This window comes from Mesoplodon mirus (assembly GCF_964341445.2).
Source record: "Mesoplodon mirus genome assembly, chromosome: 7".
Classification (NCBI taxonomy): domain Eukaryota; kingdom Metazoa; phylum Chordata; class Mammalia; order Artiodactyla; family Ziphiidae; genus Mesoplodon; species Mesoplodon mirus.
This window is the reverse complement of record NC_138983.1, coordinates 5,078,318-5,105,503: the sequence shown is the minus strand read 5'-3', so window position 1 is coordinate 5,105,503 and position 27,186 is coordinate 5,078,318. Positions and strand designations below refer to the sequence as shown.

The 27,186-nt window shown below is 50.4% G+C and overlaps 2 protein-coding genes across 5 annotated transcripts in view; both read left to right on the top strand.

Annotated features, from left to right (window-relative positions):
- Nucleotides 1–6,626, top strand: part of LRP5 (LDL receptor related protein 5) — a 113,498-nt gene extending 106,872 nt beyond the window's left edge. For both annotated transcript variants that reach the window (XM_082628425.1, XM_082628424.1), the window contains exons 22-23: nt 4,124–4,221; nt 5,908–6,626. In XM_082628425.1, coding sequence (XP_082484551.1) covers nt 4,124–4,221; nt 5,908–6,169 — 360 coding nt within the window. In that variant the 3' untranslated portion in view covers nt 6,170–6,626. The remainder of the gene's footprint in view (nt 1–4,123; nt 4,222–5,907) is intronic.
- Nucleotides 6,627–13,751: 7,125 nt separating this feature from the next.
- Nucleotides 13,752–27,186, top strand: part of PPP6R3 (protein phosphatase 6 regulatory subunit 3) — a 129,733-nt gene continuing 116,298 nt past the window's right edge. For 2 of the 3 annotated variants that reach the window (XM_082629153.1, XM_082629152.1), the window contains exons 1-2: nt 13,752–13,858; nt 14,639–14,712. The gene's annotated coding sequence lies outside the window, so the exon portion shown is untranslated. The remainder of the gene's footprint in view (nt 13,859–14,638; nt 14,713–27,186) is intronic. The other variant, XM_082629154.1, reaches the window with a different exon arrangement.

Below are 27,186 nucleotides of genomic sequence, written 5' to 3'. Positions count from 1 at the left end.
TCTGGAGGCTGGGAAACTCAAACTCAAAGTTCTGGTAGGTTTGGGCCCGGTCCCTAGTTCATAGTAGTTGTCTTCCCTGCTTCCTTTTCTTTCTTTCCTTCTTTCTTTTCTTTCTTTCTTTCTCCCTGCGAGGCTTGCAGGATCTCAGTCCCCTGACCAGGGATTGAACCCGGGCCATGGGAGTGAAAGCCTGGAATCCTAACCACTAGGCCACCAGGGAACTCCCTGTAGTGGCCGTCTTATCTGTATATGGTGGAAGGGGTGAGGGGGCTCTCTGGGGTCGCTTTCTTAAGGGCACTGATTCCATTTATGAGGGCTCCACCCTCGTGACTTAATCACATCCCCAAAGCCCCACCTCCTAATACCATCATGTTGGGAATTAGGTTTCAACATATGAATTTGTGGGGACACAAACATTCAGTCTATAGCAATAGTACAGTAGCATAATCAGGGCATTGATATGATACCCTTTGACTTTATTCACAGTTCACCAGTTTTATATATGCACTTTTATTTTAAGACAACTTTTATCTATCTATCTACCTATCTATATCTATCTATCTGTCTATCTATCTATCAATTCTAGGTTCACAGCAAAATTGGGAGGAGGGTAGGGAGGTTTCCCAAATCCCCCTTCCTCCCCCTTTATCAACATCCCCCACCAGAGTGGGACACTCGTTACAGTCCATGAATCTACACGTCACCATCACCCAGAGGCCATGGTTTACATCTTGAGTTTGCTCTTGGTGGTGTATTATTCTGTGGGTTTGGACTAATGTGTAATGACATGTATCCACCATTTTAGTCTCATACAGAGTAGTTTCATATGTACTTTTTAAAACCTGCATGATAGCATCTGAAGGTAATGACAGCTCCTCTCTGAGCCTTGCTTTTTGCTACCAAGGATCAGTGAAAGCTGGCCTTTACCCAGCACTTCTGAGGAATACGCTCTTCGTGTGCTGTTATCACCCCGACTCCAGAAGGGGGCGCTATCAGCCTCCTATTTTGCAGATGAGGCCAAGGAATTGAGTGGTGACTACCCGCCCCCCTCCTCCCTGGGGCCATTGTGTCCAAGCTGACCACTCCCCTACCCTGCCTCTCCTGCACCCTGAAGTTTGTTTTGCTTCTCGGGCAGAGCTGTCCCCCCCTCTTGGTGACTGGACAGTGCCCTTTTTTGGGGTGCGGCTGGGCCACACCAATGGGTGTCCAGTCATTCCCAGGATTTTGTTACCCTAACAGCGATGCCCGGAACTCCTGCGGTTTCCTCATTTCCCCTCCTGGGTAGGGGCCAGCAGGAAGATGCCCTGCAGCTAAGGCTGAGCATTGGTCATCTTGACCTTTCTTGCCAAGGGTCCCTCACGAGGGGACAGTCCATCGTCCTGCCAGCAGAGGGCCACACCAGCACGACCGTCCCTCTCAAACACACTCTCGTCAGGTCCAGTTTAGGGTAAAACTGGTATGGTGGTGTAATTTAAATTTATATTTCTCTTATTACATATGATGTCAAAGATCTTTTTGTATGTTTAATAACCTTTGTAGTTTTATTTTCTCAGATGGGTGCATTTATGTCCTTTTTCTATTGGGTTGTTGGTATTTTTAAAATTTATTTGTAAGGGCTCTTTATATAGAGATATATTAAGAAAGTTAGCCTCGGATAAGGGTTGAAAATGTTTTTCCTAGCTTTCTGTCTTTTGATTTGGTTTATGTTGTATTTTGCCATTTATACAATGAAATTATTCATCTTTTATGGGAGTTTGGGGAGTTTTTGGTCATGCCCAGAAAGGCTTTCCCTTCTCGTAAAAAAGTTTCTTTCCATGCTCTCTTTCTTAATGTTCTCAAGGTTTCGTGTTTGTATTTTTTTTTTTTTTCTAACTTTTGGCTGCGTTGGGTCTTCATTGCTGCACACGGGCTTTCTCTAGTTGCGGCGAGCAGGGGCTGCTCTTCGTCGCGGTGCACAGGCTTCTCATTGTGGTGGCTTCTCTTTGTGGAGCACGGGCTCTAGGTGTGCGGGCTCAGTCGCTGTGGCACGCTGGCTCAGTAGTTATGGCTTACGGGTTCTAGAGCGCAGGCTCAGTAGTTGTGGCTCACGGGCTTAGTTGCTCCACAGCATGTGGGATCTTCCCGGACCAGGGCTCCAACCCGTGTCCCCTGCATTAGCAGGCAGATTCTTAACCGCTGCGCCACCAGGGAAGTCCCTCGTGTTTGTATTTAATTTTGATTCTCCTGGAATCAAATTTAACTTTGATTCTCCTGGAATGTAATTAGGTGCACTGCGTGAGGCTGGAGGCATCTGACTTTATTTCTGTGCTGATGGCTACCAGGCGGCCGACCTTTAGGGAATTCCTTGGTGGTGCAGTGGTTAAGAATCCGAGCTTCCACTGCAGGGGGCACAGGTTCAATCCCTGGATGGGGAACTAAGATCCCGCGTGCCAAGCAGTGCGGCCAAAAGAAAAAAAAAAAAGGCGGCCTTTATTAGTCGAGGTCCAATCAGGAGACAGAAGTCACACGGTGATCTGAAGAGGGAAAGTTCAAGATACAGAATTATTATCAGGGATTAGAATTGCAGGGAATTGGCCAGTGAGAGGTAGAGAGAACTCTTTAGAACGCAGGAAAAGCAGATGATCTGAACGGGGAAGAGCCCCTAGCCCCCACACAGCAGGTGACCGAGAAGTCGCCGAGGTGCTGCACCAGCAGAACTTGCTAGAAATATGCCCACTGTAGTACTGGGGAGACTTCTTCCTTGACCTTCGCCTCCCCAACACCCTGTGGGAAGTAGCACCGACAGCAGGATTTGGGCAGGATCCCAGAGCTCTCCTTGGAGGCAGAAGTGAAGAGAAGCCAGGTCCAGTCAAGTTCATGGGCAGGTGCGGCAATAGGAGCACAAAGGCCTGGGGTGTGGGAGCAGCTGGGGGAGGCCCTTTCTGCTGGCTTCCCTGCCTGGTTTCTGCTCTCTCTCTGAACACCACCCTCTTCCCCAAGGCGTGCCTTCCCAGCTTTGGGGTCACACCCTGAGGAAGCCGCAGGCTGGCTCTTTGGGCTGAAGAGGGCCCTCCCCCACAGAATAAGGAGAGGGGTCCATGCCAGTTCCTGAAGGGCAAGGGAGGGGCCTGGGCACGTCTTGTAGGCTACTCACCTAGTGTCAGGACAGCCTCGGGAAGCAGGGCTTCTTAGCCCCATTTTAGGAACGAGGATCCTGAGGCCTGGCGAAGTCCCTCACCAGGGAGCAGCTGGGAGGTGATAAAACAGGACTCAACCCACATCTGCCGAAGGGGGGGGTGGCGAGGGAAGGCCGTGCCCTTTCCATCGCCCCAGGGACCTGGGGGAATTCAGTCCCTCAGGGCATTCAGACTCCCAGGTCTGGCTGTGCCCCTGGCAGAGACAGCTCAGAGGAGGGGCAGGGGGCGCAGGCAGCGATGGTTGCTGGGGAAGGTGCAGCCCCCGCGGGTGTCTGGGCCCCAGGTCCCTCTGTCCTTCTTGTGGGGCCGGTCATGTGACGCCTGGCTCCGGAGGGTGCATTCACGGAGAAGAGTTGTGTACTTATTATCACAGTTTGGGGGCAATATAGTCCCTTGAGAATGGGGTGCCCCTTCCTGATTTGCTGAGAGGGTGGGGAGGGCGGGCAGCAGGGCTGTGGCCCCTCCTTCCGTGTGGTGGTGCCTGTGCCTTGTCAGGGTTCCGGCTGGAGTGTGGGTCCCCTGAGTGTTAGGAGTAAGGAATGAATTATAGAGATTAGACTTTGCACCACGTGGGAGGAAATGGGGGAGTAAAAGACCAAAGAGGGGAGTTGACAGAAAAGTCCCCGAGGAACCTCGGGAGGCACTCAGTGGCCTCAGTGGCGTGGGGACACGCCCGGGCCTGCAGGGACCCTTCCCTGCTGGTGGCACGGTGCAGAGGGGGCTGCGTCAGGATCCTGAGCGCGCAGCCGAGCTCCCGGGCCTGGGGTCGCCACTGATGAGCGGGCCGGGCTCTCCCCCTGCTCGTGCCCATCCTCGGGCCACAGCTGCCCCTTCCCCTCCCCAGACCAGGAGGGGCCCTGGGAGGAGGGCAGCCGGTTGGGGGTGGCCGGTGGGCGGTGGGGCTCGCCGGCTCCGGGGCCCGTGTGACCTTGCTTGGCTCCCCTCAGATCCTGAACCCGCCGCCGTCCCCCGCCACGGACCCCTCCTTGTACAACGTGGACGTGTTCTACCCTTCCAGCATTCCCGCTACCGCCAGGCCGTACAGGTACGGAGCCCCCGCGCCCCGCGGTACCGGGCCTGGTCCCCATTTCCTGCGGGAGAAAGCGCGGAGGGGTCGGGGCGCCGGTGGGCGTGCTGAGTTCAGAAACCATCCGGAGCCCACGAGTGGCAGCCCTGGGGGTGTTTTGTAAGCCGGGCCACACGTGGCCTTGAATGACGCCCCCAGGGGTCTCCACCGCATCCGGCCCCGCCCCCCGGAGGGCTCTGCGCTCTGTGCCTGAATCCAGCGCTGGGACCCCGGTGGGGCGCCACCCCTTGGTACCTCGGTGCCGGGAAGCATCAAATCCACAGCCGCAGGAGAGCAGGCGAGGCTGGCCCTTGATGGGGCGATCCTTCCCCCTTACGCACTGCGAGGGCCTGCTTGGGCCCTGGGCCTGCTCAGCCCCGACCCCGCACTCCCAGCTGTTCCTTTAGGGGTCGCACGACCCCCTCCTTAGTGGGGAGCGGCCAGCTGGAGAGCGTTGAGGAGAAACGGGATCCGGGTTTGCTGGCCTGTGGCCAGGGACGGGTCGGAGCCGGGGTGGGCGAGGTGAACCTGCTGACCTTCACCCCGTGGTCTCAGCCGACAGGCCCCGCCCACCAGGTGCGCTGGGGCCCCCGCCCCCACCCTCGGGCGAGCTACCTGATGGGGCAGGTGGAGGGTCGGCCCCGCCAGGCTCGCGCCCTGTGTAGAGAGCAGGGCTTGGGGGTGGCGGAGGCCCTTGGTCCTCCCGGAGCGGCGGACCCTCCGAGCGCGGCACCGCCTGCCACCTGGTGGCTGTTTGGGGAACTCCGGGGCCTGGCCGGGGAGCCGGGCAGCCGTGCAGATTCCGGGGAGGCCCAGCCGTTTACTGGGTCACTGCCCTGTTCAAGAACCTGCGGGGGCTCCTCAGTGTCACCGTGTGTCCCCAGAGCTGTCGCCTCCACACCAGCCGGGCCAGGCCCCTCAGCCTCCAGTCTACTGCACGCTTTGCTCCTTCTGCCCTGGTTTTGTCCCCCTCCAGTACCTCTGCCCTCACCACCGTCTGTGGGGGTCCCTTCTTGCTCCCAGGGCTCCACGAGGCATATCCTGCTGCTGCACCTTCCTCAGTGTAGGCGTCCCCGCTGGCCCTTTGGTGCTGACTCCACCTTCCCGCCCATCGTGAGCCCCACTGTGGCTCTTAAACACACCACGACCCCCACCTTGGACTCGGGCCAAAGGGCGATGTCACGGGGGACGGTCGGGAGGCATCTCTGGGATTAAGATGGGAGGCCAACTGGTCTCCAATATTTACAGTAATGGTAGAAGGGGGAACGGTCGTTGACCACTTTCTGGTGTCAGATGCTGTTTCTAGCACGTTCCAGGCAGAATCTCATTTTAATCCTCACAGGCTCCTTTTGAAATGGATACTGTTTCATCTTCCCCATTGTGTCAATGAGAAACTGAAGCTCAGAGAGGTTAAGCTGCCCAAGGTCAGCCAGGTAGGCTGTGGAGGCCTCGTCCCCGTAAAGGCGACCTTGGCCTGAGGCTGCAGTCCTTGTCAAGGCCTGGGCTTGGCAGCCTGCAGGGTAGGTGCCAGTGCGCCCACTTTACAGGTGGCGATGTTGAGGCTCAGAGAGGCCACATAGCCAGGGGGCCCAAGTGCCCAAAGGTGGACATGCATGTGGGCCACTCTGAACCCAGGTCCCCTTTCCCTTGCTGTATCCCCTCCAGACCCTACATCATCCGTGGCATGGCGCCCCCTACGACGCCCTGCAGCACAGACGTGTGTGACAGTGACTACAGCGCCAGCCGCTGGAAGGCCAGCAAGTACTACCTGGATTTGAACTCGGACTCAGACCCCTACCCGCCTCCGCCCACACCCCACAGCCAGTACCTGTCGGCGGAGGACAGCTGCCCACCATCGCCCGCCACGGAGAGGAGCTATTTCCACCTCTTCCCGCCCCCTCCGTCCCCCTGCACGGACTCGTCCTGACCTCGGCCGGGCCACCCTGGCCTCTCTCTGCCCCTGTAAATAGTTTTAAATATGAACAAAGAAAAAATTATATTTTATGATTTAAAAAATAAATATAGTTGGGATTTTAAAAACATGAGAAATGTGAACAGTGACGGGGGGTGGGCAGGGTGGGGAAAACTTTGTACAATGGAGAAAATATTTATAAACCTAATTTTTTTAAACATCATTGCCATTCTTTCATGCCGTGTGTGTTGGAGCTGAGTGTCCCCACGGAGTGAACGCTGACCTCTGGCCCTCCCTGGACAGCTGTTGGAGTTGTGCACTTGTCTTCCTGGGCATGGGCGACTTGCCATCAGGCTCCCACAGGGAGGGATGAGACCTCTGGGCAGAGGCCTGCAGGCGGGTCAGCTTCGTGGATGCCTGACTCATGCACGACCTGATGCTTGATTTCATGCTCTGCTGTTGCCGTCCCGAAATTCTAAATAATTCTGAAGACTGAGGCCCTGCATTTTCATTTCGCATTGGGCTCTGCAGGTTACATACCTGGGCTTTGGGCTGTTCCCTGGCTGGTCCTTGCTACTGTCTGACCTGTGCGTGCCAGCCCAGGGCCGCTGCTGCCTGTCAGCACAGTGCTGGGGTGGGGTGGGGGGGGCGGGGGAACTTCCCCGGCGGTCCAGTGGCTAAGACTTCACCTTCCTCTGCAGGGGGCGTGGGTTCGATCCCTTAGCTCAGGGAGCGAAGATACCACGTGCCTCTCGGCCAAAACACCAAAACATAAAACAGAAGCATATTGTAGCAGATTCAATAAAGACTTTAAAAAAATGGTCCACATCAAAAAAATCTTTGAAAAAAAAACAGTGCTGGGGGGACACTTACCTGGTGGCCAGGGTTTGGGACTCGGCGCTTTCCCCGCCAAGAGCCCGGGTTCAATCTGCGGTTGGGGAACTAAGATCCCGCAAGCCATGCAGTGTGGCCATAAAGAAACAGTGCTGGGGGCCCTGCCATCCGCGTTGACCCCAGTGGATGGCGCTGCCGGGCCACACTTGCCCCGGGTTGGGGAGGGAGCCCCCCAGCCCTCCTGCTTTCCCGGCCCCCACAGTGTCCGTATCTGCAGATGGGCTGTGGAGAGCCTGGTCCTCACAGAGGCCTGCCCTGTGCCCACCCGGCTGGTACTGGAGGAAACATGGGTCAGGCCTGGTCCCTGCCCCTGGGGGTCCCCAGTCTGCGGAAGCAGTGGTGTGTCGTGAGGAGGCTGGGCTGTTCTGAGGCCAGGCAGGAAGAACCACACTTGCAGAGCTGGGAGGAAGGAAAATGCAACAGTCAGGAAGGGCCTGACCTCCCCCCACCCGCCGGAACGTCGGCGGGAGGTCAGGGCGGGAATAGGGCAGAGTGCTGGTGCACCCTCCACTGGGGAATCAAACCACAAAGAACCAGAAGAGGTGCCTCCCCACACGACCCTGAGATTGCACCTTTGAGCCCTGAGGCCTGGAGTGCCTAGGTGACAGCCGAGGGAGGGGAGAGTCTGGTGGGATGAGGAGGGCTGTGGCCCCGAGGGCTCCAAGACAGTTGGGCCAGGGGACACAGCTGGGGATGGGCCTGGTTTCCTGGGACAGACCCTTGAGGGGTAGCCTCCCCTGACTCCTGATTGCCCAGGAGATTGCCCGGGAGTTCCCCGAGGTCGTGAATCAGCGTTGGCAGTGATGGAAACAGGTGGGCTTGCTGGCAGATGCTGGGGATGGGCCGCCTGCCGTCGGTGCAAAGTAACAGCATGGGCGGCCCGCCCTGAGTGCCAAGCCAGGGCCAGCTGTGCCACCCCTGGTGGGGATCTACACTCAAGTCCCCTTTGTAGAACGCAGGGGGCAGATCCGCCTCTGCCTGAAAAGCTTCATTTCTTATCTGCTTCATCCAGCCGCCCTGTCCGTCTGTCAAGGAAGGGTGCCATCACCCACCCCCCGGGACTACAGTAAGACTTCCGTGAGATAAACCTTACTCAGTTGGGACCTGGCAAGTAGCAGGTTCTCCGTGAGTGGGAGAGGTGACATACTTGCCCAAGGTCACAGCGCTAAGGACCAGCAGAGCTAGAGTGCCCCCAGCCCCGGGGGCCCAAGGCCGCAGCTCCTGCCCACAGAGCTGCCTGTGGAAGGAAGCTCAGGGCTCGGAGCACTTGGGCCCCCTCACTCTCAGGTGCTCGTTAAAGCACCAGTATCGATGCAGGCAGCCAGTGGGGCAGCGGGGAGCGGCTGCATCATGGGGGAGAACCCCCACCCCCCAACTCTCCTGCCCGGGGTCAGCCATCCAGTCTGCTCGGGAGGCCAGGGATTTAGCACAGGGTGGGGCAGCGGTGGCTGGGCTGCTGCTCCCTGGTGGCCTATGTGTGCTGGGAGGAAGTCCTCCCTCTCCCTCTCCTGCAGGCTCCGGATAGAGCCATTGCATGGCCGGGGTGCCAGAGGGTCCACCCACTGGCCTCCTACTATATGTCAAGTAAATCTATCAGCCTTTATTAAGCGGCTACTGTGTGCAGAGCTCTGCACTTAAGTCACATGCTGGGACCCCAGAGAGCAGTGAGATGTGACCCCCTCCCTTAAAGGTGCTCAAAACCTAGTAACGGAGGCAGTTTCCAAAGCTGTGGGGAAAGCACAGTGTTATATCCAGGGGCCCGTATTCAGATGGGAAGACAAGGAGGGCTTCCTGGAGGAGGTGATGTCTAATCTGTCTCTCAAGTGTGGGGGTGAAGTTCACAGGCTTATTTCATTTAAACTTCACAATAGCCCAGCTAGGTCAATGGTATCCCCAGTTTGTAGTGGAGGAAACCAAGGCTCGGGGAAAAAGAAGTAAAGCCAGAATTTTTTTCATTCATTTGTTCAATCCTTCCTTTATCCAATAAACATTACCATCTGCCTACTGGATGCTGCTCAATGTGGCCAAAAGGGCTTCTAGTTTCCCTTTAAACCCTCTCAGCTCTGCAGTGACACCCACTGCTCCCCAAGTCTCTGCCATCCCTTACTGAGCCCTGTGGGGTTTCCCTCATGTGATGGCCCCCTCCCCACCAACCCCATCAGAGGGGATCCACTTGTTCAGCTCGGCCTGCCTCCAACCCCAGGACGGGTGTGGGAGCTCCTCCCTGCCTGAGGTCCAGAGCCCCCTTGGGTCTACAGCTGCCCTGGGCAGCTGAACCAAATCCATGTGCCCAGATCTGGGGCACGTCCACTGTCAGGCAGGATGCTGGAGAACCAGGATGTGGGCAGTGCAGAAGGTTCTGTCCCTGAGAAGCCTGGGTGGTTGCGAAGTTGGGTGGGCTTGGATCCCATTTGGCCCCTGTTCCTTCTCCAGAGCCACTCAGCTGGCGCTTCTAGCACTGGGACCCCCTTGTTGGACCACGCCCTCTGATGATGGAGCTGGGGTGCGACCAAGGAACACCCAAAGGCCATCTTCTCTTTTCTTTCCCCGCAAGCTCGATAGTGGCCCTAATCATTAGCAACCCTAGTGGTTCCCCTTTCTATCATCAGTCCTTTGGTGGGAAGGGAAATACTCACCTCCCCCGCAACCCAGCCTGAATCTTAACGCTGTGAAGAAAAGGAAAAGAAACAGAGTTAAATTTCCATGTTAAAATGGGCCTACCCTTTATATACCCCTAGATTTCCTCACTGGTCCCTTCTCTCCAGCCTCAACACATCCTAACCTGACCCAGCAACCACCCAGCACCACCTCTGGCCCTTCCAGAGCATGTCCTCTGCCAGGGAAACCCCACTCCAGCCCTCGGATCAGGACTGAGCCTTGGTGACCTAGCAGAAGGAAAGACAATGGTGGTCTCTGTTCTCAAGGCAAGCTCAACCAATTTAAAGCCTTTTCTTTATCCTGAGCTGGTCTTTCCTATCTGAGTGTATGTGTGTGTGTGGTAAAACGTCCTTTCCTTTATGAAATCACACTAATAGTAAATAGTATTTTTTAAAAATCACTACTTGGTAGAATTAAGATCTGGCAGCTCTGTGTCTGTTCCCCAAGGTTAAGGAGTCATAGCTGGGTGATGGGCATACGTGTGCTCACTAATACTTTTCTCTCTACTGTTGAGTATGTGTGAAATTTTTCATATAATTTTTTTTTAAAGTCTAGATGGGTTGAAAATTGAAATATTAAAAATTAAATTACAAAGGGATTAGGGAGAAAAAGAGGAAGGTGGCAATTTGAGAAATCTAGAAGTTTTATGATGTTGAGGCCACTGCAGAGCTTTTGAAGTCACTCCCCTCCTTAAAGCCTGTCAATGGCTCCCCATGGTCCTCAGGAGATAGGCTCAACTCAGATGCCTCCTCCTCCAGGAAGTTCTCCCTGACTTCAACCCTTCTGGTTAGGCTAGGAGCACATCATAATTGGAGACTTTGGGTGCCCACTTATGTTGGACGAGGTACTGCGTTATTTCTTTTCTTTTTAATATTTATTTATTTGGCTGCGCCAGGTCTTAGATGAGGCACCTGGGATCTTCCTTGCGGCATGCAGGATCTTTAGCTGCGGCATGCAGGATCTAGTTCCCTGACAAGGGATTGAACCTGGGCCCCCTGCATTGGGAGTGCGGAGCCTTAACCACTGGACCACCAGGGAAGTCCCTGCATTATTTCCTTTAATTATAGTGCACATGGCTCTGTGACCCATCTCAGTCTGGGATGGAGGAGCCTGAAGCAGATACCGGCAAGTCCTTTGATGATGAATGAGTAAAGGGATACACGGATCAGTGGGTGGCTGGGCCACCTCCTCCCCAGGAGGGCAGGTGCCAGCCCTGACTGCCCCCTCCTGCCCACACACTCAGAGATGTCCCTCTGAGGCACCGCCCCCTGTCATCCACAACACTGACTTGTGCCAGAGGACCAGTATTGGGACACGGACAGGCAAGAGAGAGACCAGATTGAACAGGACAAAGGCTTTGTGCTGGATTACCTGGAAAGGAAAGGCAGGAGGTAGGTAGGCTTAAGACTTCCTCCCCAGACAAAAGGTAGCCATTGGAAGAACAAGGCAGGCCCAGCTGCAGGGAAGGGTCACACCAAAAGAGCACTGTCAGAGCATCGGTGAGTCAGAAAGACCAGGAGGTCTTTAAAAAGAATTTGTAATGAAATTAACAATTAATTACTAAAAAAAAATTAATTACTGAGCATCTACTGTGTGCTAAGTACTAGGTACTGTAGTACAGCAGTGAGTAAAACAAAAACTAACCTCAAGAAGCTTTTAGTCCAATGGATCATGAAACAGAAAGTTCAGTTTTCAGTCCTGCTCAAGAGCACAGGGTTCATCTCATATTTAATGTTATTTAAAGCATCACATTGTACAGAGTGCTTTTACTGTCCCGGGGTTCCCTGCAGCCTCTCCCGTGCTCCTAGGTCCAGTCGCTAGGGACTGCCCCCTGGTCCTATGCTACTGCTATAGCACAGCCTTGCTGCTCTTAATCCAAACAATCCTTTCTAAAGTATGGCCTGAATTCGCCCTTCTGTTGCTCCGAAGCTTTTCCTGGCCCTCGCTGTCTGAGGATAAACCCCAAGCTCCTTTGTGTATCCTCCAAAGCTGCTATGAGTCTTCCCATTGTTCTCCCCCCAGACCTGTGGTCACCACGACCTGGTCCTCCCACAGATGTGCCTCCCCCAACCACGCTCCTGCAGTTCCCTCTGCTGGGTATACCTGCCTCTGCCCCACTCCGGGTTATCTGTACGTATGTCCCTCTCCCTAACCCTCTGCACCAAGCACATCTTCTGAACTGGTTTCAATCTTGACTGTGTTCTTCACTAGCTGTGTGGCTTGGTCAAGGCTCTGAGCCTCTTCCGAACAGTAGAATCAAGGCAAGTAACATCTGCCCTTGGTTACTGCCTTCCTAGAGGCCCAGTGCCCTTCAGGGCATGGACACAGGCAGGTAGGTGTTATCACCAGTACTTTACAGATAAGACCCGGAGATTCAGAGGGGCACTGATCACCCAGCCAAGGTCACTCAGCCAATACGGGTGTCTAAATGCTTTCTGGCTCTCAGTTAACTAACATGTAATGTTGCGATGATAATCTATAAGCAATGAACTCCTTCTAGATTCTGCTTCTAGCCACAGGCTCGCTGAAAGGGGTGAACTGGGGGAGAGGCATGTTTGCACCAGAGACCCAGCTCCCCAGGTGCTGGGGTTGACCCAGTTCAAGCTGGGCTCCATTCTCCCTGCCATTTGGCACGGGGGCTCAGAGAGTCTGAGTCAGGGAGGTGGAGGGCCAGCTGGGGCGGGTGCACAGGGGTGCAGCGGGATGCTGAGCATTGGGAAGGCAGCCCAGGGGCCAACTCCAATGGTCCTGTCTTCCCGCTACCCCCAGGGGCCAAGCTCTGTCACTTTTCTCAGGCCTGGACTCTGGGAGACAGCCTGGGGAAGCCCCGCAGTAAGCCTGCCTCCTGTCGCTGAGGTGGAGTGGTCACCTCTGACCAAGCCAGTGCCCCCAGGGAAACCTGCCATCCTCCCTGCACGGGGTCCTCTTTATGACTCCAGGCCCGGCACCCATCTGAGCATTGGGACTGTTGGTTTCCCCCGGGGCGTCACCTCTCCCACCACAACCCAACCTGCTCCAAAGCCCCATCCTGGGGTCTCAGGTCTCTCTCCCTGCCACCCAGACCTAGGCCCACGGTTCTGTTCTCCCTGTCCCGTGGGTGGAAATGTCAGCTGCTCAGGAAGACCCCGACCACTCTGCGGTCTGCTTTACTTACCTGGTGTTGCCCAGGTGGAGTCTGACGTCTCCCACAGACGTCAAAGCCAGGACCCTCTGCTGCCTGCGTACCCCCGCAGGCTGGGCACAGACCAAGTGCTCACTAGATTCGAAGAAGCTCCTGCGTAAATCCTTCCGCGAGGCAAAGCAAAGGCCCCCGCCTCGCTGCACTTCTCCTCCCGCACGGAACTGGGCGCACAGGTTGGGGCTCCTGGCCCCTCACTTTGCCCCTGTAACGCGTGGTACTGCCGCCGCGTTTGAGAACAAAGTGACCACCACCGGCGGGCGACCCCTCAACCTTTATAAAATTCAGCCGTGGAGAATGCGGGCGTCGATCCCGCTACCTCTCACATGCTAAGCGAGCGCTCTACCATTTGAGCTAATTCCCCCGCTCTGATAGACTCCTGCCGCCGAAATACATTGTGGCTCACGTCATCACCGGTTTCCTCCAAGCCCTCCGACCCGCCTGCCCGCCGGCCTCGCTACCCCATTGGTTCTCTTGCAGCTCCCAGAGCTACGGCCATGATTGGTTTGGCTCGATTTAGTTTTAAAAAGCATTGGCTATCGGATTGGTGGTCCGAAGCGTCCGTCAAGCGGAGGCCCTGCTGTTGCTACGGTGTAGGGGGACCCAGCCAGGTTTCTCTCGGTTTCTGATTTGTTTCTCCAGACTCCGGGGTCCTAGAGGTTCCGGATCCGTCAAGTCCATGGGAAAAGAATGCGCCCCTCGCACTTGACGGACGGGGTCTGCGAGCCAATCGGAGTGGGTGCAACGGGGCAGCAGTGTGACCCAATAGGTTGCAGGGGGCGGGAGAGGGAGGCCAATGAGCGTGGAGCCGGGGGCGGGGGCAGGGCCTTGATTGGTCGCGAGGCGGCGGAGGGAGGGCGGGGGGAACTCAAGGCCTGCTTGATACGTCCGCCATTTTGGGCGCTTCGCTGATGGTGTCGGTGAGCGCGTTTCCCGCCTGAGCGCAACTAGCGGCGAGTCGCGGGCACCTCCAGGTAATGGGGGGAGGGGGCGGCGGAGCGGGCCGCGGCGCGGGGTGCGCGGGGTGCGCGGCGCGCGGGGCCCCTCCGCCCGGCCTCGGCTGCTCGGGGAGGGAGCGTCCCGGCCCCCTCCCCTCCCCCCCGGAATTCGCCGCTGGGCGGCCGGGGAGGCGCGGCGCCCGGGCTCCCCGGCTCTTCCCCGCCCGCGCCTGTCAGCCGCTTGCTCGCCCGCCGCAGGCCGCGGGGGCCCCGCCGGGCCGGGCGGCTGGGCGGGTCGCGGCCCGGGCGGCGAACTTTGCGCCCGCGTTGACGTCCGCGGCCTGGCGTGGCGGGCGGCCGACCGGCCGGCCGGCCGGGCGCGCCCCTAAGCCGGCCGGGCCCCGCTCCGCTCCGGCCTTTCCGCCCCGAGCACCGTCCGCTGCCCGCGGGCCCCGGAGCGCGGAGCGTGTCAAGTTGAGGCGGAGGCTCGCCGGAGACTCGCGAAGGCCATTGTTGGACTCGGTTCTTCGGGAAACAAGTTCTGTGGGTTTCTGCCCCTTCGCCGCAGAGTCATCGGGATACGCAGAGCCCGGCTCGGAGTGTTTAAACCTCCTTCCGAGCGATTTGCGAACTCCGGTGTTGCGACTCCAGCGCAGACCTGGTCGCGAAAGCCTCCTTGGCGCATATGCACAAGGGGGGTGGTCCTTCTCTCGGCCGCAAGTACCTCCCTCTTAAAGAAGCCCTCTCGCCGTTCCCTCGGAGGGGCTTCCTCCCGGTCCTGCTTGCCCTGATCACAACTTGGACTCTTGGTTGTAGGTGGACGGAATGAGTCCTTGGATGTACCTGTGTGTCCTGACGTTTCAACCTCGGAGCTTCGTGTAATTTTCTCGGTACTTCACCATTTTCTCTGTGGGTCGGATAGAGCTTTATGTTTTGCTTTTCTGGGAGGGGCGCTTGGGAGTTGTTTCCTTTCATCCTCACAGCACTTAATGTTAATGTGGAGTTGACTGCGATTTTGTCCTCAAGGTCACGTTGTAGGTAGGCAGCAAGTGGGAAAGATCCTCGAGATTTCCAGCCACTGGAGAGTCTCCTAAGCGGTGGCGGTGGTGGAGCTTTCTTTGCTCTCGGCTTAGACTGCCTGCTTTCAGGTCTCGGCTTCACCACTTTCTAGCCCTGTGACCTTGGGCAGGTTACCCAAACTCCCTGCTGCTTCTGTGATACGGGAATAACAACAGTGTCTCCCTCCTTAAGTTTGTCGGGAGGAGAGGAGTTAATACGTGTAAAGCAGCTCGAAACGGTGCCTGGCACGAAGAATCCGCTTAGTAATTAGTGGCCATTATTAATTTAAATTTGATTTTTAAATGTTTAGATACTATTAGGAAGTCACATGAGTGCTTAAGTCCTGGCTTTTGGTGACTGTCTTTAGAAAGCTCTGTGTATTTAAGAGTCATTTGGCCTGAGAACCACCCAGGAGAAGGGGTGGATGAAGACTGATTAGGTTACAAACGTTTTCTGGAGTAATTAGTGGTGGTGCCTCGGAATGGTTTAAGAGATGGTTAAATAAAGAAAAGGCCGTCGGGAGCTCAAGTCGGATTCTGTTCCTACCATGCTTTTGGATACTACGTATTGGGTGTGATTGGCCCCCAATAACTCTAGAGTTTGTTAGTGTACTCCTGGGTTCTTATTGAGATTTGAAAGGTTGCTGTGTATTGAGATATACTTCAGTGAAGATAGTTTGGGAAATAACTCTTGTCCTGGATGGATGTTTTGCATTTCAGTGTGTTTGATCAGAGTCTAGAGTATCTAACGAAATGCCATGCACGCACTCACACCTATACTCACAGTCTTTTGACTCCTGCCCCGTGCTCTGCTGCCTGGTACTTGAAACCATGCTTGCCTTTCCGCTGGAATTACTTGCTTGGGCCCTGGCTTGCTTTGTTGCACTGGGGAAGTGTTATTTTGATAGACTTGGTCTTAAGTACAGATGAGCATCTCGCTGGTTTAACTTACTGAGGAACAGGAAGAAGATTGTTTTAGATTAGAAAACTAGCTTTTGTGTAAAGTATAGCAAAACAAAAACTTGCTGGTTTCAATTAACTGCTTGTGAATTTGAGAATCAGACCATAACTGGGCAGAAAATGAATAGTGATAAAATTAAGGCTTGACAGGGTGAGGTTTGCATAGCCTCTTTAAAGTAAATTTTTGCATTGATTTGGTACGAAGATAATGTGCTTGTTACAGATGAGACATCTTCCTTAAAACAGTATTTGTCAGGGTTGGAATTTAGTTTGCTTCTTTGATAAACTTGTATCTTGGGGTTTTATATTTTGGATATTTGAGAGGCAGCCTGAGTGTGTATATTGGTCTAAAATTTTACAGTGCCTTATTACCCTTAAGAAGAATGATAGCGAAGTTCTTCTAACCGTCTGCTCAGCTAAAACTCAGCTCTTAGTTTATTTCATAAAAAGCACAAGAGGCTGTGGTAGCTCCTTCTCATAAGTCAAGATCTGAGCCCTGGTGTGAGCTGAGGATTAGCTACTTTTTCTTAGGTGAGATGGATAGAAAAAAATAGACCTGGCTTCTTGGCTTTAAAAAGCTTTCTTATCTCTTTCCTTTCTTGAGAGAACCTCACATGGTTGGTTTTTGATTTACTCTAGATCAGTGGTTCTCAACTGGAGGATGATTTTGCCCCAAAGAAACATTTGGCAATGTCTGGAGACGTTTTTGCTTGTCACATTTGTGGGGTTGGGCAGTGTACTATTGACTTCTAGAGGGTAGAGACCCGGGATGCTGCTAAACATCCTATGATGCACAAGATGGCAACCCTCTCCCCCCAGTAAAAAATTATCCAGCCCCAAATATCAGTGGTGCTGAGGTTGAGAAACCCTGCTCTGGATAGATGGCCTAATCTGGCCTGCATTGGAATCATTTGGGATACTTTTTAAGATCATGGGTGATGAACCCCACCTCTAGAAATGTGTGGTGAGAGTGAGAATATGTTTTTAAAAGCTCCTCAAGTAGTACTGAAGTGCAGCTAGGTTTTGGAACCGCTCTTCTAGACCACAGATTGTAGGGACTGCTTGTGGGTCAAGGAATTCTTTGTGTCATCTGTGAGCTCTACCTATACCTAGATCCTACCTTGGACATTACTTAGTGGGGAAAGATGGTGTACCTATGTTATTTTCAGGTGCTGAAATTTAAAGGAGACTGAACTTTAAAAAAATTTTTTAAAGTGAATTTATTTTATAAAATAATTGAGAAACTTTCTTTTTTTTTCTGTTGCTTCATGAGAATCTATTGCCATAGCTGAAACTTAGTGCTCTCAGGTGTTTAGGATTGTTTGTGCCTATGCTAAATAACCTTATCCTGCTGTGATTTTTGAGTTTTGTATCTTTTGCCCTCATCCTGTCAGTCAGCTGTCAGTTCTGTTTTTAGATGCCAGCTTCATCATTATCTTTTTTTTTTTTTTTTTTTTTAAATGAAAGCCTATTTCCAGAGAGTTAGCCCTGGATTGATTTGCCAATTCTGCCCTTTGAAGGCAAGAGAGAGGCAAACTCTATGCTTATTGTTTAACACAGTGACCCTTGCTTGCTAGCAAAGGGGGATTGCCTGTGCCCTGGACTCTGACCCAAGTGGGTGAGTGTTTTTCCTCCTGGGGAGGTGAGGTACAGTAGAAGAGAGACTGGCAGAGATCCTTTTCTCACACACACTTAGAATGTGGATGATCTAGTTTATTGAGCGGAAGAATGTTAGTATAAAAATTGTACAGATTTTCACCAACCGAATGTTAAAATCTCGACATATAAAAGGGAGATCAGGGAAGCACTTTCTAATCCTTCATTCTGAAGTCAGGCCTATGGCTATGCTGAGAATGACAAGTGACCACTCCTCCTGTCTACTTCTTCTAATCGTCATTTATTTGATCAGCAAATATATTGAATCCTTACTCTGTCAGGAACTGTATTAGGGATTCCGTCATGAACAGGCATTTAAGGACTTGCAGTCTATGGGGAGAGGCAGCACTGACAAAAGAGATGTCCTTTTGGCTGTGAGGCCAGAGAACACAGCTTGTTAGACTTGTATGTGGTGTAAATAGCAGACTCTTAATGAGAGGCCCTAGAGACTTGAGAGGAAAGACCTTGTGTTTGCTGGTTGGGTGGTTGAGATTGCCAGAAGTCTCTTGCCAAAAAATAAAATAGTTACACCTTTGTTTCTCATATGTATTGAATAGTTACTTCCACTTTTCTCCTTGGTTTGGTGTGTCTGAGCAGTGCCACTCTTCCCATGCTGGTGAAGCTGCTTTGCAGTGACAAATAGGATTGACCTATATTGTCTTTTGTTCCATAGATGTTGGTTGCAACATCTTGATCAAACTTGGAACACTGACTGTTCCCATACTGATCGGAGGCTTGGTGTAGGTTCATGCTGAACATCTTGAGCATCTTTGAGATCCATGGTGCTTCCAGTGGGAATGGGTTTTTTTCTGCTGCAGTCTGGATCGAGGTTGACTGTAGATTTGACTTTGGCTTACATTTAGTTGCCACGGAAACCCCCTTTCCTTCTCCCTCCCCTTTTATTTTTCTTTACTAGGAGGGGAGAGAGAGTTACTAGTCAATGCCCAGTTTGTTTCAGGTTTTGAATGATTATGAACTGACATCCTGGGTACCAGGTAGATTGGCTAGATGGTAAAGAAGCAAGTAAAAGGGAATCTTGGCAGTACTTGAAAGGCTTCTTCACCTTAACTAGGACATTTTTGTGTCACAGACTTTGCAAAGATCTGGGGTTACTCTGAGTAGAGGAGGCTTACTACTTCTCACTTCTGCTGGCTAGCATTGATCTGTTTTATTAAGTATTAGTGAAGACTACACAGCCGACTGATTTTATACAAATAAAGTTTGATAGGTTCTGAACATCTTTTTACTGATATAAGGAGACTCTGATTTTGTACTTCTCAACAACTCTGGAGAAAACTAGGGTATTATTAATTCCAAAATATCTTACAGTGGGAATATGTATTGACTTGGGACGGTTTGTGTACCCCAGAGGCTGACTGCCCTGAAATCTGGTGGCCCAAAGGAAAGATGAATGAGATTGTTTTTTGAAACATTAGGCAGCTGAACTAAAAAGGTGGCAATAAATAAATAAATAAGTAAAAGCAAGCCAGCCTGCAGAAGTAAAAGTATGACTGAATGTTGAGTCAGACTTGGAGAAAGCTGTGTGGATTGCTAGTGGGAGCCTGGAGTTCCCTGGACCTGGATGTAGATCTGAACAATAATGCTGGTGTCAACAGTAATGCGACACACTGACAAGGAGGGAAAGGGGAGCTTGCCTGAGACCCTATCAGGGTGAGTAAGGCAGCAGTTACACTAGCCACTAAGGCACACTCCGGGGTGGCCTCCTCTATCCCGTAAGGGTTAGTGTAGTCAGTAGACATTGGCTGGACCTTGGTGAAATCTGGGCCTTCAATCCCCAGATGAGGCAGTGGTGGGAGAAACATGGACAAGTATTGACTTGAGTGGCTGTTGGGGGCTTCCTTTCATGAGAATCATGGTTTTGGAGGTCATTGATTATTAGAGAAAAATTTAGGCCATGCTGGAAAATGGACCTATAGGCAGCAGAGAAATCTCAGTTCCTGGGTGATTCCTTAGGGTTTCGGTGGCCCCAGTAGACCATAATTTCAGGTGTCATTTGTTTCAACAATAACATCATAGCTGGAACTCACTGCGAGTTAAGAATAAACACAACATTGTGAATAAACTATACTCCAATAAAAATTTAAAGAAAAAAGAATAAATGGTTAACTTCTGAGTTGGTGTTTTGTCTGTTTTTTAGTGGTAGTACATATCTGTTTTTGTCATTGTAGTGGATGAGGGAGTGTAGTGTCTCCTGGTTTACTTTTGTTGACTTAGAGATACATAGGGTTTCTGTTGCCTCTGGACAGTGGGCAGGTCACATCTGCCTCTGTTGCCTGTGATGAGACCCAGTCCCTTCTGATTAAACAATACTCTTTGAATCACCCCCTTCCCCCCTTTCCACTGTGGACCTCTCATCCTTGATTTATTATACTCTTAGATGGATACAGCAGCTATGTATTTGGCACCTATCATAGGGATAGTATTTATTTATTTATTTATTTATTTGCGGTACGCGGGCCTCTCACTGCTGTGGCCTCTCCCGTTGCGGAGCGCAGGCTCGGGACGCGCAGGCTCAGCGGCCATGGCTCACGGGCCCAGCCGCTCCGCGGCACGTGGGATCCTCCCGGACTGGGGCACGCACCCGCGTCCCCTGTATCGGCAGGTGGACTCTCAACCGCTGCGCCACCAGGGAAGCCCAGGGATAGTATTTTAAGCTAAGGAAGTTTTCACAGATTAATATCTGTTCTCTGTTCTCAATTCAGAGTGTTCTGTGGAGGTCAAGAGTGCACAGGACCTAAAATAGCTGACTTTGAGTTCTGGCTTCCACAGTCTTCCAGCTGTGTAATCATAATATTAGATGACATCTCTGTTTCTTCGTTTCCTGTTGGTGAAACGAATATTAAATATAAACGAACTAGCACAATGCCTAGTACACAGTAATGTTTGTTTTACTGTTGCTGTTATCAGTCTTCTTCCTAATAAGAAGAGGAATAAGTCCAGAGGTGACTAATGTAAGTTGCAGTGAAATGCCCTGAAGAAGTGACATGGACTATTAGGGCATCATGGAGGACCTTCGAGGTGTAACTGGCTGCTCTGGGGAAGTGGAGGGTGCTGGCGCAGTGGGTCAGGGCAGGTCGTAGAGTTAGGTGGTAGGGTTGTTGTTGTCTCCTTCCCCCCCCACATCTGGATTATGTTATATAGATTTTATTTGCTAAAATGTGATAATCTTTTCTTACTGGGGTGGGAGTAGAGATCATAAATTGGAGGTTTTGCACTTTGCTTTCTAAAATATTCATCTTTAAAATCTCTCTGGCGCTTTAAGACAGTATAAAAACCCCGTTTGCTTTGGAATCCCTCGTGTTATATGGAACCATATTTTTCCAGTGTACTGTGCTCTTGGAGATAATCACACACGTCTTGAAGGATCAATGTTTTGTTTTCGTTTTTGTTTTGAATTTTTATTTATTTATTTGGCTGTGCCGCTAGGCATGCGGGATCTAGTTCCCTAACCAGGGATCGAACCCGTGCCCCCTGCAGTGGAAGCTCATGGTCTTAACCACTGGACCGCCAGGGAAGTCCTTGAGAGATCAGTGTTTTTTAACAGAAAATTGGCTCTTTTAAATTTTGCTTTCGGTTTCTTTTCAAATTTAACATTATAACCAGACAACTCTTCTGTAAAGGGCCAGTCAGTAAATATGTTAGGCTTTGCTGGCTATATGGTCTCTGTAACAACTCGATTCTGCTGCTGTGGTGTAAAAGCAGCCACAGTCAACGTGAAACACATGAAGGTGGCTGTCTTCTAGTAGAGTTTTATTTACAAAAACAGGTGGTGGGCTGGATTTGACCTGTCTTGCTCTAACCTGTTCTTTGTTTCAATTTTTAATGAGGTCATATGTTCAAGAAGTATATGTCAGCATGTGTACAGATATTAAATGTTAAAACTACCAATTGTGCACCCACTGACCAGCTTAAGAAATGGAATGTTGCCACTACCTTTGGCTTCCTGTATGACCTCCCCGACCACTCCTACCTCTTCTGACCTCCCCAAAGCAAGGGCTGCCCTGCATGTATCATTTTCTTTATTTACTTTATGGTGTTACCATCTGTGAATGTATCCTTATATAATATAACTTACTTTTTGCATGTGTTTATATAAATGGAATCGTTTTGTTCTGTAATTCACGCCCTCCCCTCTTACTGTTTTTGAGACTCATTTATTCACATGTTTGAGTACTTATGTCTTAGGCGATAAGACATACGTTCTGATGCTGGCTATATTAGCAGTGAGCAAAGAAGACATTGTCCCTGTCCTCTGGAACTTACGTGTTGGTGGAGAAAGACAGTTAAAGACAGAAAGTCAAAGACACGATAGTCATGTGGTGATACAGCTGGGAGCAAAGTCAAGCCAGGTGGGTGGGGCTGTTTGCAGATTGAAATAAGGTGGCCAGGAGGGGCCTTCCCGAGGCCTCTGAACACAGGAGGTGAGGCAGGGAGCCATGTGGCTACGGGTGGGGGTGGGGTAAGGGGAGTCTCACAGGCAGAGTCCGGTGCAAGTGAGGTGCTAAGAAGGGTTGTACCTGCTGTGTTGGAGGGACAGTAGAGAGCCTGGCAGGAGGGAGAGTGGCAGGAGAGGAAATGGGGGGGGGGGCGGGAGCCAGTCACACAGGCAATTGGGATTTTGTTTGTTTCTCTGAATGAGATGGGAAGTATTGTAGTGTTTTGAGCAGGGGTGTGATATGAGATCTGATTTATGTTTTTAAAACGTTCCCCTGAAACCGTGTTAAGAATAGCTGCCCCTCTGCTGCCCAGGATCCAACAAAACAGTAATGGCAGCTTGGACTGACGGGGCACAGGGGTGGAAGTGAGGACGGGATGGATTCTGGGTGCATCTTGAAGGTCGGGCCGACAGGCTTTGTTGACAGATTGAATATAGCTGAGAGCGGAGTGAAGGTGATACCGACCAGGGGTTTTTGCTTGCGGTCAAGATGGTGGGAGGTGCAGGTTTGGAAGTAAGATCAAGAGCTGGGGTCTGGGCCTGTTGCATTTGTGACGGTCTTTGTTCGAGAGCCGACTGGAGCCACGTAGGGTTACGGCGTTCGGAGTTGAGGGGAGAGGTCTGGGCTGAGGATAGACATGTGAGAGTCGTCAGTGTTTTGATGACACTTAAAAGTCCTGATGTTGAGTGAGCGCACTGATGAATGAGGGCCTAGGCAGCAAGGAAAATGGGGACAGGCAGGCTCCGAGGTAGAGGAGAACCAGGTGGGCCTTGCATCTTTGAAGACGGGGGAGGTGTCCTCAAGGGGGAGGGAGTGAGAACCCACGCCCAGTGCTCCTGCTGTGCCCTCAGGTGAAATGAGGGCCCAGACTTGTCCTGTGGCTTTGGTGGCACATGAGTCACTGATGACCTTGACAAGAGCAGTCCCCACACGGTGGTGCAGGAAGAGTCTGGAAGGGAGGGTTCACGAGGGATTGAGAGAAGAGGAGTGTTTTGTGGGCACTTGGTGCTGTGCTAAAGGGAGAGTTGGGGCCCTGAGAAAGTTGGTTGAGATGGCCGAAATTACAGCATTTTTGTACTGTTGGTGGGAAATGGTTCTGTACAGAATGAACACCTTGATGAAGCGGGAGAGGGGACATTTGCTGGGAATGGGCCCACGTGGAGCACCTGTATCCTCTTCCTTGGTGAGATGAGGGAGAGCATAGTAGGGGAGCCGGCATGGTGGGAGCAGGGCCGTTTTCTTCTTTCTTTTTTTCTCCGTGAAATAGGAGGAGTTATCAGTGAAAATGAGGGTGAGTAGGGGCCGGTGGGGTGTGAGTAGAGAGGAGAAGGTAGGCAGTATTCTATGGGAGGGTAAGAATGTGAATGGACTAGCCATGTGGAATGGCCTCCTGAGGGGAGCCGTCCTTAGTTTAAAGTGAAAAAAGCAGTTGTGTTCTTTTTCCTGGGAGCAGAGTAGGCAGTGTTGGAGTTGTGTTGGAGTTGTGGTTTACCCAGGCAAAAGTGGCAAAGCACGAGAAGGTCAAGGGAGTGATTATAATGGTGAGGTATGGACTTGAAGCTGGGAAGGGAGGGAAATGAGACGGTGCAGATAACAAGTTTTGTCTGCATTGATGTGTGTAGCTATAGTTTATTCCTGTTCACTTCTCTGTTCTATTTCAGACTGAGTATCTCATTTTATTCTCTGTCCTGTCATTGTAGGATAGGATTGTTTCCACTGAAGACACAACGAGGCTTTGAACAAGTGCAAAAGCATTTCCCCAAGGTATGAAGCCTTGGAGAGAACTAGAACTGCAGGGTAGTGGGACCTGTACACAGCTTTAACTTTGGTTAAAACTAGTTGAACCAGTTTACCCTCCTACCAGCAATGTTGTTCTGCATCCTTGCCAACTCTTGGTATTGTCAGACTTTTTTGTATTTGCCAGATTAGTGGGTGTGAACTTACATCTCATTTTTTAATTAATAGCTTTATTGAGATGTAATTCACATATTACAATTTACCCATTTAAAAGCATACAACTTAATAGGTTTTCGTGTATTCACAGAACTGTGTAATGATCACCACAATCTAATGTTCGAACATTTCATCATCCTGAAAAGAAACCGTGTGCCCATTAGCAGTGACTCTCCATTCCCAGCTAACCTCTAGGCAACCACTAATGGACTTTCCGTGGATTTGCCTGTTCTGGACATTTCATGTAAACGGAATCATACAATATGTGGTCTTTTGTGACTGGCTTCTTCCACGTAGCATGTTTTCAAGGTTTATCCATGTTGTAGCATGTTTCAGTGTCAGTGTCGTTGCATTTGATCGCTGAATAACATTCCATTGTATGGACATACGACATGTTATTTATCCATTCATCAGTTGGTGCATGTTTGGGTTGTTTCTCCTTTTTGACTGGTATGAACAGTACTGCTGTGAGCATTTGTGCATAAGTCTTTGGAGGGCATAGGTATTTATTTCTCTTGGTGTATACTAAAATTGGAATTATCTGTTCTTTCATTGTGATAAAACTTGCCTGTAAAACCATCAGGGCCTGGTGTTTTCTGTCTGAATTTAAAAATTACTGGCTTGGTTGCTTTAATATTTATAGGATCATTAGAGTCTTCTTTTTCTTTTTTTTCTTTTTTTTTTTTTTGCTGTACGCGGGCCTCTCACTGCTGTGGCCTCTCCCGTTGCGGAGCACAGGCTCCGGACGCACAGGCCCAGCGGCCATGGCTCACGGGCCCAGCCGCTCCGCGGCATATGGGATCCCCCCAGACCGGGGCACGAACCCGTATCCCCTGCATCGGCAGGCGGACTCTCAACCACTGCGCCACCAGGGAGGCCCTAGAGTCTTTTTTCTTGAGTCACACTTGGTAATTTACATTTTTCTAAAACATTTATTTTGTTCGTGTTTTCAAATATATTGGCAAAAAATTATAATCTCTTATCTTTTGACTCCACCTGATTTGTAATTAATTACTAATATTTAGTTTCTTAAACAAGGATTCTTAGCTCATTAATTTTCAGGTCTTTTGTATATATGTATACATATATATGTAAATAAAGTAGTAACTGCCCTTTAAATACTACTTTAGCTCCAATTCAGTAGTTTTACTATGCAAAATTTTTCTTTTAGTTCTGAATATATTCACATTTTCATTTTGATTTCTTCTCTGACTTAGAAATTTAGAAAGTGTATTGAAAAATGTTGATGTATTGATATATATTTTATTTATTTATTTACGGCTGCATTGGGTCTTCATTGCTGTGCGCGGGCTTTCTCTAGTTGCATCGAGTGGGGGCTACTCTTCATTGTGGTGCGCGGGCTTCTCATTGCGGTGGCTTCTCTTGTAGCAGAGTATGGGCTCTAGGCACACGGGCTTCAGTAGTTGTGGCACACGGACTTAGTTGCTCCACGGCATGTGGGATCTTCTAGGACCAGGGCTCGAACCCATGTCCCCTGCATTGCCAGGTGGATTCTTAACCACTGTGTCACCAGGGAAGCCCTGTATCTTTTAATGTTTGTTATTGATTGCTAACATACATTGTGCTAATAAAATGTGGTCCAGTGTGATTTTGATTGTTTGAAATTTGTTGAGGCTGTTTTAATGGTGTCTAGTTTGTGGCAAATTTTTATCAGTTTTCCACGTGTGTTTAGAAAGAATGTGTTTCCAATTTTAAGGTCAGGTTTTCCCATGTTTATTGGATGAAACACATTAATTGAATTCACATTCAAACTAGTGTCCTTAACTAATACTGTCTGCTTGTTCCATCAGTTACAGAGAGGGGTGTTGTTAAAATCCCATTGTGATGGAACATTTGTCAAATTCCTATAGTTCTCTCAATTTTTGCTTTCTATCTATAAGTTTAGAATTGCTAAGTTTCCAGTGACTTGCACAGTTTGTCATTCTGTAACGAATCTTTGTTTCTAGGAACACATTTTTTCCACTAAAGTATATTTTGTCAGATATTGGTATAGCTGTACCAAGGGACTTTAGTTAATGTTTGCTTGGTATATATTTTTCTGCCCTTTAACTATCAAGTTTTGGTGCCCTTAATGTTTTAGGAGTGCCCTTTGAAAGCAGCACACAGCTAGATTGCATTTTTATAATTTGACTTTAAGCTGATTAGTCTATTTACATTAGTTGTGATTGAAATATTTGGTTTATTTCTTCTTTCGTATTTTGTGCTCTCTAATTATTGGGCTTTTTTTCTGTTCTTTTCCTTTGCTTGCCTATATATTGTGGGATTTTTTTCCTTCATTCCTGTCTACTGTTTTTACCTCCACCCAGTAAGAGATTAGACACTTCTTTTCTTGGTGATCTTAGACATTTCATATTTAACTTAAGGCCTAAAGTTAATTGATATCTTTACCCTTATAAGAATTTTCAAATGCTTTTAATCCCAGTTTATATGCAGCTATTGCCTAATTAGATTAGAATTAGAAGTGAGCCGTCAGTTGTTCCTTATCCAGGAATTTGAGGTATTCTGTGCCTAAAGTGCTCTTCATGTTGGCCAGTCCAGCAGATATGTTTAGTCTTTTTTTATTTTTAGATTGCTGGTATTACCTTTTATTTTCACTTGCTCTTTTGGTGTCTTGCTACTTTTGAATAATCATGTACCAGATACTGTTTTGGATATGTGTCAGCATTCAAAAAACTTTAAGAATTGAAAGTAATACAGGCTGTTCATTTAAAAAATTTTTATTTTTATTTTTATTCTTTGGCTGTGTTGGGTCGTTGTTGCTGCGCGCGGGCTTTCTCTAGTTGTGGTGAGCGGGGGCTACTCTTCGTTGTGGTGTGCGGGCTTCTCATTGTGGTGGCTTCACTTGTTGTGGAGCACGGGCTCTAGGCGCGCAGGCTTCAGTAGTTGTGGCTCGCGGGATTCAGTAGTTGTGGCACGCAGGCTCAGCAGTTGTGGCTCACAGGCTCTAGAGCGCAGCCTCAGTTGTTGTGGCACACGGGCTCTAGAGTGCAGGCTCAGTTGTTGTGGCGCACAGGCTTAGTTGCTCTGCGGCATGTGGGATCTTCCCCGACCAGGGCTCGAACCCGTGTCCCCTGCATTGGCAGGCGGATTCTTAACCACTGCGCCACCAGGGAAGCCCCAAGGGTGTTCATTTTGTTAAGAGCTAGCAAATGCGATTGTTTTTCCCTCCTTTAAATGGAGTGTTCCTATGTCAATAAGGAATTTCTTAAAGATTTTCTGGTTCTTCATATTAATTAGCTCATTTTTATAACCAGAAATG